This window comes from Myotis myotis, unplaced genomic scaffold (genome assembly GCF_014108235.1).
Source record: "Myotis myotis isolate mMyoMyo1 unplaced genomic scaffold, mMyoMyo1.p scaffold_m19_p_2, whole genome shotgun sequence".
In the NCBI taxonomy this organism is placed as follows: domain Eukaryota; kingdom Metazoa; phylum Chordata; class Mammalia; order Chiroptera; family Vespertilionidae; genus Myotis; species Myotis myotis.
The window spans coordinates 213,937,996-213,956,395 of record NW_023416324.1 but is presented as its reverse complement, the minus strand read 5'-3'; the positions used below and the strand labels follow the sequence as shown (position 1 = coordinate 213,956,395).

Here is an 18,400-nt window from a genome sequence, read left to right as displayed (position 1 = left end):
TGGTCTTTGGCGGCTGTTTGATCGTGTCCTTTGCGCGTTACTGCGAGGGTCTCGGTGTCTCCATCCGTCGGCTGAGCTCGCCCTCCACTGAGCTGGTCACGCCCCGACTGTCACGTGGCAGCAGGTTCTCTGCCCAGAACGTCTCACTGCAGGTGTGAGGATGGCCGTCAGGTCCCCCAGCCCCGAAGCCACAGGTGCCACGGGGGCCCAGGGGCCCGGGTGGAGAGGGCGGGGCTCTGCCTGGCGGTACCGGGGGTTGAATTTCTGTGTCTGTGGATCTCGGGGGGTGGGGGGTCCTCCAGCACCAGCTACTGCAGTCAGAGGCTTGGCCACCTCCCCGCCCCCTGCCCCGCTGTCTGCTAGTTACAGGCCAGGCCAGCCGCCCGGAGGAGCAGGAATGCCTGCGGCCACAAGTGACCCGGCCTCCAGGGGTGCCTTTCTAGACGGCGCTGGCCTCCCCTGGGGAAGATAAGTCCGCCTTCCTCCTTCCCACCGCCCACCGGAGTCTCCCCTGCCCCACCCGCACCCCCAGCCCTCCCGCACCGGCCTGGAGGAGGCGGCGGTGTGTGCGTGCCCAGGCTCCGGGAGCCAGCGCCCAGCAGCCTGGCGTTGGCTCTGCACAGAGGCGGCACACGCCTGGTGCTCAGGCACTGCCACTCAAGCAGAGGTCTTCCCACGTGAGCCACACGGGCACTAACTCCCGGGAAAGCTCGGGTTGAAGGGAAGAAGACATACGGCGACCGGGAAACAGTGTCACTGAATGCACAGGGGTTCTGGGCGCAGCAGTGGACAGCAGGCGGACGCGTAGTTGAGTCACGTCACTTACTGTCTTGTTTAAATAACTACATCACCCCGCCCTCCGCCCCATCCCCACCTGTTACAGGGCTGGGTTATAACATACTAGTAATTGTGGCGCTTGGAAATGTGAAAGGCAGACCCAGTGTTGTCACTCTGCCAGGGGAAATGCTGACGGGGCTCATTGATGCCCAGTGAACGCAGTGGCTTTAAATTCGAGTTCTCAACAAGGGAGAGAAGAGAGAGCTCCTCCCATCCCTTGGAATCATTGGCAGAAATCATGAGAGAGAGAGGGCGGAGGGGAGGAGAGAGAGAAAGTGTGAGTGTGTGTGTGTGAGTGTGTGTGAGAGAGAGAGAGGGTGTAGGGTGTGTGCACAAGCTTGCACCCTCCAGCAGGGAGAGCTGCCCTCTTTGTCAGGTTCCCGGAGGGCTCCTTGACCCCAGGCAGGTTCAGGGCCAGGGCTGTGGGTCACCCGGGGTCAGCGTCCCCACAGGCAGGGCTGCTAACGGTCCCTCGGGGCCCTGTCGCCTCTGCTTGCAGTGCTGGTGAAGGGCCAGGTCACCACCAAGTACTACCGGCTGCTCTCCAAGCGGGGCGGCTGGGTGTGGGTGCAGAGCTACGCCACGGTCGTGCACAACAGCCGCTCGTCCCGGCCCCACTGCATCGTGAGTGTCAATTATGTCCTCACGTAAGTCAGACGTATTTGTTTCTCTCCTTGCTCTCTCTCCTCCTGTCCCTCATCGACCGCTCCCATCAGCACCGTCTCTCTCTCTCTCTTTCTGGAACTTTCATTTGTCTCCTGTTTTGTTTGCATTTGAACACTCCGGTGGATTGGGAAGGTCCCGACCATCTCAGTACTCAGCACCGAGGGCCAGGGGCTGGGGGACAGGGGGCCCGGCCCGGCTCCGGGCTGGGAGTGGGAGGGTCTGAGCTCAGGTGAGAGCGGGGGTGGGCAGAGGGAGGGCGGGCTGCTCCCCATCCTGAACAGGAGGGAAGGGATGCAGGTCCCGGACCTGACATACATGCTGACCCTCCCATGCCCACACGGCTGGGTCCCGTGCCTGCCCCTGCCCCTGCCCCTGCCCCTGCCCCTGCCATTTGGGATGGGGATAGCTCCATTCCCCCTCTTCCTATATAGCCTATTGCAAATGATGGCAAAGATGTGGTCCCTTTTAAGCCCCAGAAGGTCAAGTTCAGTGACAAATACTTTTAAGACCATTAGGAGGAGCAGGACCTAAGTCTACCTGCGACCATATATTACGCTCCGCCCCCCCCCACCCCCCCCCCACCCCCCGTGCTATGGTATGTTCTCAGCGGGCACCTGGCTCTACCCGGGACTTGCTGGCCTTGTGCCCCCAGCCCGCTCTGAGCAGGGCCCTCCAGCTGCTCTGAGGCAGTGAGATTCAGGCGCCGCGTTCTCTCACGGGACGATAGGGCGCTGGGGTCTTGTTTTTTTATTAGAAACGGAGTGATTTTAGCAAAACTGTAGGGACGAGAGCATTTTAGCCCCTAAACACTTTACGAACAAATAGATGTGGCAGGGCCAGTAGTGTGGGCGGCCTCCCCTCCATGGGCACGAGGGCACTGAGGTGGCTCTTTAGGGCAAAAATGGGCCCCTGGACCCTCTAGGTTCCCACCCAGGCCTCCCTGGGGGCTCACGAGGCGGTGGGGCCACCGATGCTCGGAGACAGCGCCCACGGTCCCCAGGCCGTGTGTTTGGGGTCCCGGGGGATTGAAGAGAGCTGCACCCCGCTATTTCTGCCGAATAACACTGTCCTCACTCAGCATTTCTGGGGGCGCCGCACCCGGGCTGCGGGGTGGCTTTTATAACGAGGGGGCCTGTCCTTTTCTCCAATCCCGCCCACACCGGCCTCTGAAATGGCCCCTGGAGCGTGGAGGGCGACCCCGCTGGGCGGTGCTGGGAGCCCCCCGCAAGCCGGCTGGACACGCCTGCCCCTCTTGGCTCGCAGGGACGTTGAGTACAAGGAGCTGCAGCTGTCCCTGGACCAGGTGTCCACGGCCAAGTCCCAGGACTCCTGGAGGACCGCCCTGTCTACCTCACAAGAAACTAGGAAGTTAGCCAAACCCAAAACCACGAAGATGAAGACGAAGCTGAGAACAAACCCTTACCCCCCGCAGGTAACACGGGCGGGTGGGCATCTTAGGGAGCGGCCCACGCTCATGGCCTAGCGGGGTCTCCGCTTGATGGGGACACAGGCGAGGTGTGCAGGCCTGGCCTGGTGGCCTGGGCAGGGCCCCCTGGGCAGGCGCAGCGTCCACGGAGAGGTGGGTCCCAGCCCAGGGGCACCGTCTGTTTCCACAGCATTTTAAAAAAACAACACTTTTTCTCCCTTTTTCTTTTTAAAATATATTTTTATTGATTTGAGAGAGGAAGGGAGAGGGAAGATAGAAACATCAGTGATGAGAGAGAATCATGGATCGGTTGCCTCCTGCACCTCCCACGCTGGGGATCGAGCCCACAAACTGGGCCTGGGCCCTGACCGGGAATCGAACCCTGACTTCCTGGGTCATAGGCCGACGCTCAATCCCTGAGCCATGCAGGCGGCTCCTCTTTCTTTTTTTCCATGGTTTGCGAGCTCTTAGAACTGGCAGGTGCCCTTGTGTGTGGTGCCGCCGGCTTGGGGAGAGGAGATGTTGTACCTGGGGGAGGGTCCCTGGGGTGCTGTCTGCCGGGCACCTGGCCCAGTGGGACCTCGCGGTGGTGGCCGGAGGGGTCCAGCCCTGGGAGGGGTCAGGCTCCGGGCTCGGGCCTGAGGAGGCCCCCTTCACCGCGTCCTGTGCCACACAGCAGTTCAGCCCGTTCCCGATGGACAGACTGGAATGCGGCCAGCTGGCAAACTGGAGGGCCAGCCCCCCCACGGACGCCACGGCCCCCCCGGAACAGCAGCTGCACCCCGAAGGCGGCGACCTCCTGTACACCCCGCCCTACAGCCTGCCCTTCTCCTACCGCTACGGACACTGCCCCCTGGACCCCCACGTCTTCAGCAGCAAAAAGCCCGTGCTGCCGGCCAAATTCGGACCCCAGGGGTCCCCGTGCGAGGTGGCGCGCTTTTTCCTGAGCGCGCTGCCAGCCGGCGGCGAGTGCCAGTGGCACTATGCCAACCCCCTGGTGCCTGGCAGCTCATCTCCAGCTAAAAACCTCTCTGAGCCACCGGTGAACACTGCCCGGCACAGCCTGGTGCCAAACTACGAAGGTGGGTCCCGTGGGCACGAGGGGCGGGGGCGGGGCTGCGGACGGCGGTGGTGGCGGTGGGTGGAGGGTGGAGAAGGACCCTCACAGTTTGGGCACACTTCCCCTTTTTCCGCTTCTGAGTAGGGATCTCGGCGCTTTCCTGCTCTCAATGCCAGCGCCTCCTGTGAGGGGCTAAAGCCCGTGACTGGTCCGTGTGCTCAGAGGCACCAGTGACAGTACAAGGGCGCAGGAACCAGGCTCAGCCGCCCCTGACATCCTGGCCTCTGCTCCCTCCGAGGGAGATGGAGTGATTTTCAAAGGCAGCTTCCACGTCCTGAGAAGGGCTCAGCTGCACGCATTTTACTTTTTTAAAATATATATTTTTTGCCGAAACCAGTTTGGCTCAGTGGATAGAGCGTCGGCCTGTGGACTGAAAGGTCCCAGGTTCGATTCCGGTCAAGGGCATGTACCTGGGTTGCGGGCACATCCCCAGTGGGAGATGTGCAGGAGGCAGCTGATCGATGTTTCTCTCTCATCGATGTTTCTAACTCTCTATCTCTCTCCCTTCCTCTCTGTAAAAAATCAATAAAATATATTTAAAAAAAATATATATATATATATTTTATTGATGTCAGAGGGGAAGGCAGGGAGAGAGAGAGAGAGAGATAGAAAAATCAATGATGAGAGGGAATCGTTGATTGGCTGCCTCCTGCACGCCCCACACTGGAGTTTGAGCCTGCAACCTGGGCATGTGCCCTGACCGGGAATTGAACTGTGATCTCCTGGTTCATAGGTCGATGCTCAACCACTGAGCCACGCCAGCCAGGCTGCACGTATTTTATAAGTTCGCTAGAGGCCTGATGCACAAAATTCGTGCAAGAGTAGGCCTCCCTTCCCCTAGCTGCTGGCACTGGCTTCCCTCTGCCCCAGCTTCGTCCAGAAGGATGTCCAGAAGGATGTCTGGTCTAATTAGCATATTACCCTTTTATTATTATAGATGCTCTGCTCCAGCCAAAAAAGAATATAGGAGACTTGGTTTTCTTCCCATGCCAATTTTCAAAGTGCGTCAAACAGCAGTGGAAATTCAGGACTCAGGGACAGACGTCACTCACCAACCCCTCCCCGACCAGGACTCAGTTTCTATAACTGGGCTCCTAAGCCGTGGGACATGCTTACCCTGGGGCTCAGCACACAGTAGGTGCTTGTCCTGCACACACTAGTTCCACAACAGAGAGACAGGAATGGTCCCTCGGCCAGCTCCTCCTGGTGGCCGGCAAGCAGAAAAAGGTCCCCCATGGAGGTGCCACCCGCTGCCCTGGGCCCAGCAGACTCCTGTTTGCTCGCTGGGCCCACCCCAGGCAGAAGGTAGGAGATGGGTTGAGGACTGGCTGCAGGAGGTATTTCCTTTGCACCCTGACTTGGCTACTGTGCAAAATGCAGACCAAGGCGGTGCAAATGCCCTGCGGGGGCCGCTGGACACAGAAAAGGATCCCGTGCTCAGAGAGGATGGCCCCTGGGGCTCCCTCCCCCACCATCCTGTTTTTTTAAATTTTTTTATTGATTTTTAGAGAGAGGAAGGGAGAGGGAGAGAGAGAGAAACATCAATGATGAGAAAGAATCATGGATCGGCTGCCTCCTGCATGACCCACACTGGGGATCAAGCCAGCAACCTGGGCATGTGCCCTGACTGAGAATGGAACTGTGACCTCCTGGTTCATAGGTCGATGCTCAACCACTGAGCCACGCTGGCCTGGCCCCACCGTCCCCTCTGGAGGCAGGTAGGGCTCGGTCCTCCTCCTGCTGCTCGGGCAGCTCTCAGCCTGTGCTCTGACCCTCGTTCCAGGCTGCGAAGGGCCTGGGAGAACTCGAACCTCAGAGATGCCAGGACGTGTTTTTCAGAAGTAACCGATTTAAGAAAAAACTCCCAGCCACGGGGGCAGTGCAGCCCTGCCTGTGGCCTGGGCCTGTCCCAGGCTTCTCAGATGTGGATCCCCAGTACCAGCTGGGCCCTCAGATAACCAAGGGTTCTGGGGCCTCCAAGGAAAGACAGACAGAACCAAGGGCTTTGGCAGTAGCTGAAAACGTTGTCCATCTGAGTGGCTGAAAGAATTGCTTGTGTGGGTGTCGCCAGTGAGACAGCAGGGCTTGGGTTTTTAAATGGCTATTTTGAAAGCGAGAGGTTAATAACCACCTCATTTATCACGCACTTGGTGTAACATATGGCCCGGAGGTGCTAATTTGGGGCAATTTGTGGTCAACTTCCTGGTGTTTTCACATTAAAGAGAGACAAAGGTGGCCTTAAGGTAAAAGGCAGGAGGAGCCAGTTGGTGGCGAGCATCTGCTTAGGGGAGGTGGTTATTATATTAACCTGACAGCCCTGAAGGGAGCAGGGAGATTCTCACTCCTGTCCCCACTGAGGGATCAGCCAGAAAGGTGGGGTGACTGGGGCCCCTCCCCCAGGACCGACCTCCAGACCAGCGCTGCCCAGCCTGGTAGCCATCGGCCATGGTGAGGTGGGCTGTCCGACCGCACTCAAACACAGGAACAAGAAATACTTTTATTTTTATAATCCTCACCCGGGGATAATTTTCCCATTGGTTTTTAGAGAGAGAGTGGAAGAGAGAGGGACAGAAACATCTCACATGGGTTGGTTGCCTCCTGCACGTGCCCTGACCAGGGCCCCGCAGGAAGGAGCCTGTAATGGAGGGATGTGCCCTTGACCGCAATCGAACCCGGGACCTTTTGGTCCGCAGACCGAGGCTCTACCCACTGAGCCAAACCGGCCAGGGCACAAAGCATGGTTCGATCGTCCCGTGAAATACTTGGGATATGTTGTATTGAATTAAGTATTAGTCATCTCACCTGCTCTCCGCGCCTTAATGCGAGGCACCGGAACATTGCAAATCGCATCTTACGACTGGATGACGCGGGCCCGGGAGGCACCAGGCGCAGGGACTGCGGGTTGAGCTCGGGTGGCGAGGGGCGGAGGCGGCGCCTTAGGCATTGGCCCTGCTTCCCCTCCGGGATGTCTAACCTGTCGCCTGTCCCCGCAGCGCCCGTCCCCGCGCGCAGGTTCGGCGAGGACACCGCGCCGCCGCCCAGCTTCCCGAGCTGCGGCCACTACCGCGAGGAGCCCGCGCCCGGCCCGGCCAAGGCTGCCCGCCCGGCCCCGCGGGAAGGGGCGCGCCTGGCGCTGGCCCGCGCGGCGCCCGAGTGCTGCGCGCCCGCCCCCGAGCCCCCCGCGCCCGCGCAGCTGCCCTTCGTGCTGCTCAACTACCACCGCGTGCTGGCCCGGCGCGGGCCGCTGGGGGGCGCTGCGCCCGCCCCGCCCGCCCTCGCCTGCGGCCCCCACGCCCCGGAGGCGGCGGCCTCGGCGCACCGGCCCCGGCCCCCCGGCCCCGCCGCCGCCGCCGCGCCGCCCGCCGCGCCCCTGCCGCACTACCTGGGCGCCTCGGTCATCATCACCCACGGCAGGTGACCCGGCCGGCTCCGGCCAGGCCGCTGTGGCCCCGGCGTCCTAGCGTCCAGCTGAGGTCAGAGGGGCGAGCTGTATATGCACGATTTAAATTAATTTATACAGAGACGACTATTTTACTAGCACCCCGCCGCTGTTAGATTTTTACCGTAGATGCCGTGAAGGCCGGCGGAGAGGCCTGCCCCCCGCCCGAGGAGCGACTGCCCGACCGTGGTCCTCCAGGAGCCGGGTTTTCCTGAAGGGCAGAGCCCCACGAGTGACCTCAAACTACCCCGTGTTTGGGGCCGCCTGGTGTCCTTATTTTGAAATCAGGCTCGCGCGCCCTGCCTGCCCGGGATGCGCACCGCCCGCTGTGGGACTGGAGGAGTTTTGGCTCCGCCAGTGCCCTCCACCTGAGGGAGGAGAGCACCCTGACGCGGTCAGATATGCGGGGTGGGGCTGGGGCGGGCTTCCTGCATTCGGAGCCCTTTCAGATGTTTAAGTCCAGGCAGAAGGTGATTATCCTAAGTCCCATGAATAGACAATTCTCGTTAAGAGTCATGCATGAGTTTCATGAAACGTTGTTTTAACTCTTTAATACAAAAAGCCTACAAGCTGAGACCAAGGTGGCGAGCGTGCTTCTCAAGTACATCCACAGGCTCTTCCTTCCTCTGAGCTCTGGGTAACACCAAGAGCAGCGCCTTCAGAATATTAAGCATTAAATGCTAAAAGGATGCACACAGCCAGAGAGTTTAGGAGATGGACACGTGGGTGACTTAGGCGCCCAATGCGATTGGCTACCCTTGTCAGGCAGGGTTACAAGGCAGAACCCTCTGGCCCTGCAATCCCCAGGCCGTGCTTGCTGCCAGCGCTGGTGAGTTCAACTGCATGTGCAACATGGGACATGGTCAGTGGACTGCGCCTCGCGGGAGAAAACGCGCTCCAGGCATGTCATGAAAATGATGTGCACAGTCTGCAGCATTTTTTATGCAGCAAAACTCCAGGCGAACACGTCATGTCTGTTACAGGCCAACAGAAACCTCTCATAAAGCACCAGCAGTGTTTTATACTTCCATTTTTAGAGTTTTGTTTCAGGGTTTCACCATTTAAAAGTTGTGTCATAGCTCAATGCCTCGATCCACCATCTGTCAATTTGCTCCACACCATGAACACTCCGTGTTGGTTTTTCAAAAATGGTTTACTTTCGGGAAGACCCACCTGAGGGAAGGGCTTTCCACAAATGTCTTTAACTCATCATCCTAGAACCAAAGTGCACCTTCGACTGAGAAAATGTGAAACCTGTTGCCAACCAAGTGTCACTGTGAGGACCTGCCTCCTTCCCGGGCAGCGTGTGGTCTGAGATGAAATTTGCAAGTTGAGGAGCACCTGTTGTTCAGCCAGGGGCTGGGTTACAAGAATGGACGTCCGCCCTGCCGGCCTGCGCTTAGCCGTACCTCATTAGCAAGCAGCCCTTTGCGAGTGCGTGCACCTAAAACACCCGAGGGGTTACTGTTAGGCTCACGAGTCTCATAATGAAACCGCGATTCCCAGAAGGTGGAGGTGTGATGAGCAGGTGTATCACCTGACATTTTTCAATAAAGCACAGCAAAATGCTTTTGCATCTACTTTGTTACTAGCCATTGGGGGCCACATTTAGTAAAAAACAAACCACAAAGGTTTCGGGGCAGTTTAAGATCAAAGGTCACCATGAAGAAAGAGCACTGTTACAGATTTGCTTGACAAAGAGTGTGCATGTACTTGAGAAGACTCCCTTGTCTAAACATCTTACGTGAAGTAAGATTCCTAGGCAAGTTGGCAGCAGGCAGTCAGCAGCTCAGTGCAAACTTAACAGAAGCAGTTACTATGGCAACTTAATCGTGTTACCTCCATGTTTGAGAGGCTGCACATTAAGCTGGGGATAGCACTTCTCGATTTCTGTGAGGGCCTGGCAGGGGAAGAGGAAGCATTTTAATAAATAGCCCCCCCCCCCCCCCCCCCCCCCACACACACACACAAACTGTAGTGGGTCCTAACCCAATGGATTGAGAAATAAGCCCAGCTCAAGACTGACAGGGCCTCCACAGGGCCTCCCAGGGAAAGGAATTCCTTTATGTTCACAGAAGCCCTTTCTAGAAAAGCCATTCCATTCATACCTTTGCAGAGAAGTGAACAGGGTAGGAAGCAGGGCCACTCAGAGATCTGCAAGAGCCTGTATTTTCTGCCTCCACATGTCCCCTCCTCACCCCGTCCTTTTAAGTTCTACCCACGTCTTCCTCCCTTGGACCCTCTGGTCGGGAGCGGTTTATACGGTCAACGACTCCTGTATAAAGTCTATCTGAAGTTGTAATTTATGGTAACTGTAAGACAGTTAAGGTAGACTGCCACAGATAAGATGGAATAAAAACATTTTCAAATAAATGCTGGAAAATTGCAGTAGCTTAAAATGGTTAGTGAATCATAGCCCTGATCTAAAATGCATTATTCAAGCTGATCCTAAACTTAAGGATGATCTATAAGGTTAAATCTTAAAACTGGAAAGACAGATCAAGCAGTAAGAAAAAATACAAGAGTAAGAAAAAATTCTACAAGAACAAAGTATGTTCTTTAATTTGTTGTTGCATTCAATTTATTTTAAATTTAAAAACTTACATTAAGTTGTTTTATTAAATTTATTTTTCATCTCAAACACTTATTCTTTTGATTTATTTTTGGGTTTTGCTAACTTTCTTTGGAATAAGAATTCTCTTTTGTATGACACAATACATTTGTCAAAAATACGTCTTAAAAAAGCACCGGCTTCTTAATACTTAGAAATACATACATATTCCTTACCTTGTAAAACTATTTATTTTGTAAAAATGTTTAAATATGAATAAAAATACTGTAACCAAAAGTAGTTGTCTATTTTTAAAAATGAAACTTGTGGTAAAAAATAACAAGGAGCTCAAACTGTATAGAAAGTCTTAAAGTTTATTTTGGTAGACGTGTGTTTTATAGGCATCGGCTTAAAGTAGTTACTTTTCAGACACGATTCTTTGAAAAGCTAAAAATGCAAAGGTCGCCACTTCCTTTTATTTCGAATATGCATAGCAATTACCCAGGAATAAAGATTCTCCGTTTTCTGTCTGTTAGCAGCAAACGGGTCTACAGACTGTCAGCCTAAAATGTCTCATTGCATTCTCAATCTGCTGGGTGAGGCTGGATTCTCCAGGTTTTCAGACTGTGGGGCGTATGTGGGGGCAGGGTGTGCTACCCAACCTGGGCCTGTGCATCTACCTCTCTGTCTGGTCACAAGTGAGGGTGCTGCAGCCATGAACCCCAGGACCGTTTCACGCCAGACACAAATCCTTCCCACTTAGCCCACGCCCTGTGCATGCAGCCAGGCTACCCGGCCGGCTCCGGAAATCCCCCAGGAGTGGTTTTCCTCACCCCCTGCTCCATGGGCCATAGGAAGCCCAGCTCCGACGGATCCTATGTTAGCAGGCACTTCTAAAAGTGTCCCCCAAACCTGCCTTGCCCATAACCTGTCAGATGCTCAAGCGCAGCCTCCACACGGGGGGACCACTCCATGTCCTAAACGCACACACCAACCCTGAGTTCAGTGTCCTGTTTCAGAAACTGAAGACCACGCAGTTTCTGTTAAGACTTGAAAAGCTCCTTGGGATGAGACTGCCGGGAGCATGGTCACCTCACATGGAGGAGGGGGCGGTCCTCTGGTGCTGACAGCTCTAAGGAAATGTCTGTATGCAGCTGCTCTACACGAAGCAGAATTTCAAAAAGTCTTTGGTTCATCTGAGGCAGAATCGGCTTTAGGAAAAGCTCAGCATCTGCTTCAAGTCCATTTTGTCTCCCTGAAGACACGGGACGGGGCACAAGTAAGCGCAGCCTCGCACACACAGGCTGGCCGCCCGCAGCTCCCTCTGCTCCGACATGGCCACACTTCATTAGTTTTAATTTACAGAAAGGAAATTAAATGATAACATTTTTCCCCCAAAACAGAGCTGTCCAGAATAGAACTTCAGCTTAAAACAAAACATAGCATGTTTTTCATTAAATAACCCCCAAAGAAACGGGCAAGTAATGACGGCGGCTCTGAGAGATGACCTGCCTTCTGTTACCAAGTCTGCGATGAATGCACCCGAGATCGCTCTTCTTGGTGATGCTTTGCAGACCCCTCTCAAGGGCGAGTCCGTTTCGTAGTGTTGGGGTGGGGTGAACTTCTATTTACACTTGGGACTAACTCCAAAAGAAGACTTGGGCATTTAGAAGAGAGTGACCTTTGGGGTGGGGGGGGGGGGGGAATAATTCTAATTGAAGTCTTAGTTGCAAAAATTACTTTTGAAGTTCTTTTTAAAAAGTTACATTTCCAAAAAACACATATTGGGCGGGTGTACTGAACCTTCTTTTGCTCCCTTCCTGCGGGGCTGCCTGTGCCTGGCTGAGGGCGCACTCACTGATCTCCTCCAGCCTGACCGGCTGAGGGCGGGTGAAGATGGTGCTGGCTGCACAATCAGGCGGTTTTGTTCAAAGCTGAGAGCGCCATCAGTTTTCTTTCCGCTAATTTCACTTGGGACTGGCAGGAAGAGAGAAAAGTGGGCAAAAATCGGCCTTTTAAGGCTGAAAAGTAATATGCATGATTCACACATTCAACAGAGATAGCAGTTACATGGAAAAAGCGTGGAGTACATCTGGAAACAGCAATGGATATCAAAAGGCTTCCTTTCTTTTGTTCTTCGGTGGAGACTTAGTATATCAGATTTTGAAGATAGTTTAAAGAGTGAGCTCTCTCTCTCTCTCTCTCTCTCTCTCTCTCTCTCTCTCTCTCTCTCACACACACACACACACACACACACACACACACACACACACCTTAAATGATGGCATTCCAAATCAATCACATTTTCTTTCTTGTCTGTATCAGAAGGGGCAAAAAATAATGATTGACAAATACCAGGCCACGTGCTTCTGTGTCCTGTGAGCAGTCTCACTAGAACGTTCCAAAGCCGCCTCCACGGGCTCCAAAGCTCCCAGGCCTCCCTGGGAGCGTGAGCCTCCATCCCCAGCTGTCAGCCCGGGCGTACCCACATCTGGGCAAGGCCTCATCAGCCCTGAAGGGCCCTGACCCTGATCCCATCACTTCAGAATAAGCAGTGAAATTAAAGCTCTGAAAGGAGAGCTCAGAAACCAGTCAGAGTAATTAACCAATTTCCTCTGCACGATCATCGCAGCCAGCCCAGCTGACGCGCCTCTGTGGCCACCAGATCCTGCCATTGGACCTCCAACTGCCGGTCTCTTCATTAACACAAAAGTGACGCCTCCGCAGGAGTGCCAGTCTGCCCCGAAGGAAGCCTCCCGGGGCTGTAAACAGCTGCTGCACCTCCGCCTGCCAACACGCAGCCCGGAGCTGTCTCTGATTTGCCTTTTAATAGTCGAGGGGGAAAGGTCTCCACCGATGGGAAAGGTTTGAATTATTCCATTGTGGTTTCCAGGTAAAAATATTTGGGGGGTTGCAATAAACACACGTCCAGGCCCAAGAGGGGGGACAATGTCACACCTTTGGTAGGGCTTTACCTGAACTAAACCTTTTCCTTGCAGCAACCCTCCCCCCAGATCTCCCATCACCCGAGGAAATAACTGACAGAACAAAATTCAAGGACTAACAGGTTAACTGGAGGGAGAGGACGTTCGCCCACACCTCTAAGCTAGCGTTCTAGATCTGTGGGCAAGGAAAGAGCAGGCCCGAACTGGAATGCTTGCTGCGGTGGCCATGCCCGGGGCCAGTCCTGAGTGGTCCCAGCGCCAGGCCCGCTCGGCGCGCCCCCGGCCGCCTTCCCACGACACTACCGCTGCTTGGGGACGATGAGGTTGCGGAGCATGTCGAAGGAGTTGCCATCCGGATGCACAGTCACCACCTGGCCACCCTCCTGGTGAACCTGGAGGAACCCGGAGTCATCCAGGCCGACGATCCACGCCTCTGGCCCCTCGGCGCTCCCCAGGCGGACTCGCTGGGCACTGAGAACAAAGCACAGGGAGAGGTCACGGGAATGGGCCGCGGCTGACAGTCCTGATCCCTGACAGGAAGGGGTGTGGGGTGCGGGCCTGGGCCAGGCGAGGTTAGATGCCTTGTCTGCGCTCCGCCTCACAGTCCGCGTGAGCTGTTTCAATGACCAGGGTGTGCGCAAGTCCAACAGGGAGTTAGGAATTGCTTCCCTCTTTATTTTTTAAAACGTATTTATTGAATTTAGAGAGAGAGGCAGAGAGAGAGGTTTGCTGTTCCACCTATTTATGCGTTCACTGGTCGATTCCTGTATGGCCCTGACCTCGGGATGACGCCCTAACCCACTGAGCACCGGCCAGGGCAGGAGTGGCCGCTGGTCTTCCCCCTCCTCCCACTCGAGCACTTTTAAGAACACTGGCCACGCTCTAAGTGTTTTGGCTGAGGTTACGGGAAAAGAAGCTGAGCTGAAAAGTTCTCTTTTACATATTTTCCAAATGTATACAATTTTAAGTTTTAGAAGTACAGAATTCCCCTCCCCCAACTTTTTTTTTTTAAGAATTTCAAACTTATAGAAAAGTTGAAAAAATAATACAGTGGATCTCATACTCTCCCTTTACTTAAATTCATATCAACTGATCACACATACACACTTTCTGGGGGCTGACATTTAAAATAAGTTGCAATATCATGACACTCAGACGCTTCATCATGTGTCGCCTACGAATGAGAATGCAGCCCTGAAGAACCTAACAGCACTCTCCCTTGGGAACTAACGGTGCTGCACTAACATGACCTCACACCCCACAAGCTCGCATCTCCCACTGTCTCCTTAGCAGCGTCCTCTGGGGCGCCTCCCTCCCAGCAGCATCTAGTTATGCAGCACATGTCGCACTTCATGCCATGCGTGCGTTTTACTCTCAGAAAGCGCCCACCTGCCTGCCTAAGGCACTGGCGTTGGGAAGGCAGAGGCCTGTGGGCGCACATCAGGCTTCTCAAAAACTCCAGTGCCTGGGAATCCCCTGGGGCCTTTGTCAGAGCACAAAGCTGGGCCCAGCCTTGGGGTTTCTGATGTAGAAGGTTGTCAGGGAGACTCAAGAATCGGTATTCCCCCCAAGTTCCCACAGCCTGGGGAAGCTCACTTTGAAAACCATTGTTATCTAGAATGTTCCACAATTTACATTTGTCTGTTTCCTCACAATTAGATTCAGCTTAAACATGCTGGCAGGAAACCTCTCAGTGATGGGGTCCCTCCCAGCGCATCCCGGGAGGTCAGCGGGCCTGGGACTGGCGGCGCTGTCCAGGGAGGCGTGTCCACCAGGTTTCTCCATCAGAAGCTAGGCCGACGGGGGCTTAGTTTCTCAGTTGACGAGACTGACCTACTGGCTTCATAAGGAACGAAGAGGCGCCAGCACTGACCTGTGTGCCCAGTACTTGTAATAAAGGGGGAGAACCCCGCTGGGCCCTGCGTCCTGAAACGTGTCAATCAGGCTCTCCAGCACCGTCACCGTTCTGGCGATGAGACAATCAGCTCTTAAGGGCGCCAGGTCCGCCCCGTGCTTCTTATTGTATTCTGTGATGAGGTCGTTGATGCATATGGTGGGGTTACTGTTGGTCACGTTAAATCCACAGCCTGGTCAAAAACAAACAAACAACTGAAAAACATGCACAGCTCAACCTGCTGATGGCATCACCTGTTCCTGTCAACGTCTCAACGTCTGGAAGGAGGGACAGCGTTCACTGTCAGCTTCCTGCCTCCCTGCCCTCATCCATGTGCACTTTGCTGCCCACTCACGGAGGGACACATATATTTGCGCCCATCTATCTTTCCATTCTTCCTTCATTGCCCCCATCCAGCCAGGACCATCCCCACCTTCTGGCAATAAGATGGAAAGAAGCAAGCCACTTCTGATTCAGTTAAACAGAAGCCGGTGTGTGTGGGGGGGGGGGGGGACGACAAAACTTCTCAGCGTTGCTTCTGAAACGGTAGCTCGTGTGGTCCAGCCTAGACCTGCAGCTCAGCACCGACAAGCTCTTGTTTCTTTTCCTACTTGAGTAACAGAACACATGCTTGAAAAGAGAATTTTATTCAGGTCTTAAGGAGTAAACTGTGGATTCAGAGGTTTCAAAGCCTGGTGATGGAATAACCCTAGAACAGATCTTTTAATGCTTTATCCTTGGATGTCTTCAGTGCTAGGCTTAGCTGCTGGCGAGGGGCCAACCCCTTTTCAGTGGCTCTTTGCTGGCCGCCTAAGCCAGGCCTCAGGAGGCTGCGTTACCAGCAGCGGGGCCTGAACAGGCTTCTCTCTGCTGTTACTCACACCGCCGTCTCTCCGGGAGCCACCAGCCTTCAGAGAAGCTGAACCCCCGTGTTCAGCAGGGCCCTGAATCAACCTCACAGGGGCCCTCAGTCAGCCATGAAACACTGCAAGCCTAGCAGCAAGGCAACCGTGTTCTCAGGCCTCTGAGAACACACCCCACACGCTCCTCACACAGAACAATGACGTTTACATTAGCGCTGTCCTTCGGTCAATGTTCTGATCCATTCTCAGTGCAGTGAAGGGTTGATTGGCCTCAGCATGTATTTTTAAAATATGTGCCTATTAAAAAACAAAGCAATAGCATTTACATCTAGAAAACAAAAGTAACTCCAACAACAGAGCAGATTCTGCAGGGGTTCGTTGGTTCATTCATTTAGCTCTGCACACAATCCTGGAAGCATCTAGAGTGTAGGCATGGAATTCAGTGTACACGATGCCAAAAATTCTGGGTCATATGCTAGATCTATTTTTAATTTTTGAGGAACCTCAGCTCCATAGTGGCTTCATCAATCTGCATTTCCACCAACAGGGCACAAGAATTCCTTTTTCTCCACATCCTCACCAACACTTGTCATTTCTTATCTTTTTGATACACACCATGCTAACAGGTGTGAGGTGCTATCTCACTGTGGTTTACTAGGACTTTCACCATTTCTAATTCAACAAGGAGCAGGAGTGTAGGAAGGTGTAGGAAAATGCATCTGACATGATACCAATTTGGTTTCCATGGCCATAGATGGGAAGGCTAATAAACCCCTCGAAGCACTTTCAACTAATCTGCCTATTTTGCACACATTCTATAATACAGGACTCAAAGAAAAAGTAATTCGTATGATAATTCACTCCCCCAACACAGCCAAATGCTGGGGGAAAGGCTTTAAAAACTTACCAATAAGAATATAAAATGTTTCTCCCACAAGCGTCGAGTTAACCAGAACTCCGCCAAGCTTCATGAGGTCACTGTAGTAAATGTCGTTGGGCCACTTCACCCGAAGGTTGATGTCCTAAAGGGAAGTCTGCATGTTAATGAAGGCGTCACAGACACCAGGGCCCTGCTGAGGCCTCCAGCTAAAAGGGAGAGAAACAGAGCACCCTGGAAAGCAAGAACCAGGGCCTCACCCCTCTTCTTTTTCAGAATGACAACCACTCCTTTGGGACAAGCCAGTGTTAGAGCACCTCTCAGGGCTACAAGGAGAGGGACCCAAGGACATATCTGGCATTAACTGCATCATTCTTCCCTCCCCCATCACTGTTTATTATCATAAAAAAACCCTTCCTGAAGATGCCTATTGGTGAGTGCAGTTCATTTTCTCAGCATCAACCACCATGGAGCAGCTACCACGTGCTAGATGCAGGCGGGGGGGGGGGGGGGGGGGGAGAATAAGGCTCTCAGGTGTCAAGGAGCCGACGCGAGAAAGATGGCCCTGGGCTGACCCATACCGTGGTGGCCTGAAGCGTACCCAGGTCCTGCTCGCGGTGACTGTGAGGGCGTGCCTGCAGCTCGGGACTGGCGGGCCGCTCTGTTTAAACGCAGGGACCAGCCTCCTCTGAGAGCCACACGCTCAGCACCGTGCCTCGGGAATTAATCCCATGAACGTGTCTAGCCCGACGTAAGTAAGAGCTGCAGGTGGGGAGAAGGCAGGGGACACCCCTTCTTTATGGCCACATGGAATTCTCCCTGACAGGTGGGGCAGGTACCGGAGAGACGGCTTTTAGTCACTGTGGTGCTCGCCCCCTTTTCCTTGTCTTCTTAGTCCCTGACACCAAAGCCCCAACAGGAAGGATGGAGCGGGCACATCTGTCCCCTCGGCTGGGGCAGCGTCCCAGACAAACCGCACGCCGAGCCTGCGCAACTGCAGCCCCAGCCGCCCTGCTGAGCACAGGCCGGGGAACGGGTGGGAAATGAGAGGGATTTTCTGGCCTATAAAACAAGCCTTTCACCGGAAACACAAACAGCCCTCCAGTCCAACGTGCTTCCATAAAAACAAGTCTCGTCCTTCCCCGGCTGTGGCTATTTGACAACAGCACAGAAGGGGCCCCGGGGAGAAGCCCATCCTGGCGCCTAAAGCAGCTACAAACTCCAGGGCGCTGCTGCCAACGTGGCAAAGAGCAGGCCAAGGTTCTACATGCAGCCGTCATGCAAACACATGCTGCACATGTACCATGCCGGCACCTGCACACACGGTGGGGACGCCCCGGTGAGGCAGCCGCACGTACCTGGTACCCGGGGATGGACCGGACTGCCTCCACCACAGCCAGGGACATCAGGTGCTGGACGAACGGGATCCTCTGTCCCAGCAGGGACCTCAGTGGGACGGAGACCAGTAGCGTGGAAAGAGCGCATCCCGCGGGGCTCAGCCACGTGTTCCCTCCTCGCCCTGGAAGACAGGCCCCACCGGGAAACTGGCCACTTCGCCACATGCACAGAGCCGCACAGGAAGGCCGTCCCTTGAACACTCCTGGGCTGGGGAAGGTGCTGGGTGCTCTGGGGTTAACTCAGAGAAGCTGCCCCAGACCTGAAGCTCTGCTGCTGAACAAGCCCCAGTAATTAGCAGACTGTTCTGCCTCTGTGAGCACATCATCTGTGCTTTGATGATTCAGTCTTCCCGTGTCAGAACATCACTCACAGTCTAAACTCTCA

The 18,400-nt window shown here is 54.5% G+C and overlaps 2 protein-coding genes across 6 annotated transcripts in view; one reads left to right on the top strand and one right to left on the bottom strand.

Moving 5' to 3' along the window:
• Positions 1-8,988, top strand: part of SIM2 (SIM bHLH transcription factor 2) — a 43,202-nt gene extending 34,214 nt beyond the window's left edge. The window contains exons 8-11 of the mRNA XM_036352408.1: positions 1,337-1,484; positions 2,767-2,935; positions 3,606-4,011; positions 7,043-8,988. Coding sequence (XP_036208301.1) covers positions 1,337-1,484; positions 2,767-2,935; positions 3,606-4,011; positions 7,043-7,467 — 1,148 coding nt within the window. The 3' untranslated portion in view covers positions 7,468-8,988. The remainder of the gene's footprint in view (positions 1-1,336; positions 1,485-2,766; positions 2,936-3,605; positions 4,012-7,042) is intronic.
• A 1,405-nt stretch (positions 8,989-10,393) lies between these two features.
• The window catches only part of HLCS (holocarboxylase synthetase), a 159,310-nt gene continuing 151,303 nt past the window's right edge, over positions 10,394-18,400 (bottom strand). For 4 of the 5 annotated variants that reach the window (XM_036348273.1, XM_036348271.1, XM_036348269.1 and 1 more), the window contains 4 exons: positions 17,977-18,137; positions 16,649-16,763; positions 14,858-15,071; positions 10,394-13,455 (listed from right to left, as the gene is read on the bottom strand). In XM_036348273.1, the coding sequence (XP_036204166.1) occupies positions 13,284-13,455; positions 14,858-15,071; positions 16,649-16,763; positions 17,977-18,137 (662 nt within the window). In that variant the 3' untranslated portion in view covers positions 10,394-13,283. Of the gene's footprint in view, positions 13,456-14,857; positions 15,072-15,509; positions 16,039-16,648; positions 16,764-17,976; positions 18,138-18,400 lie in introns of those variants that run through there. The other variant, XM_036348270.1, reaches the window with a different exon arrangement.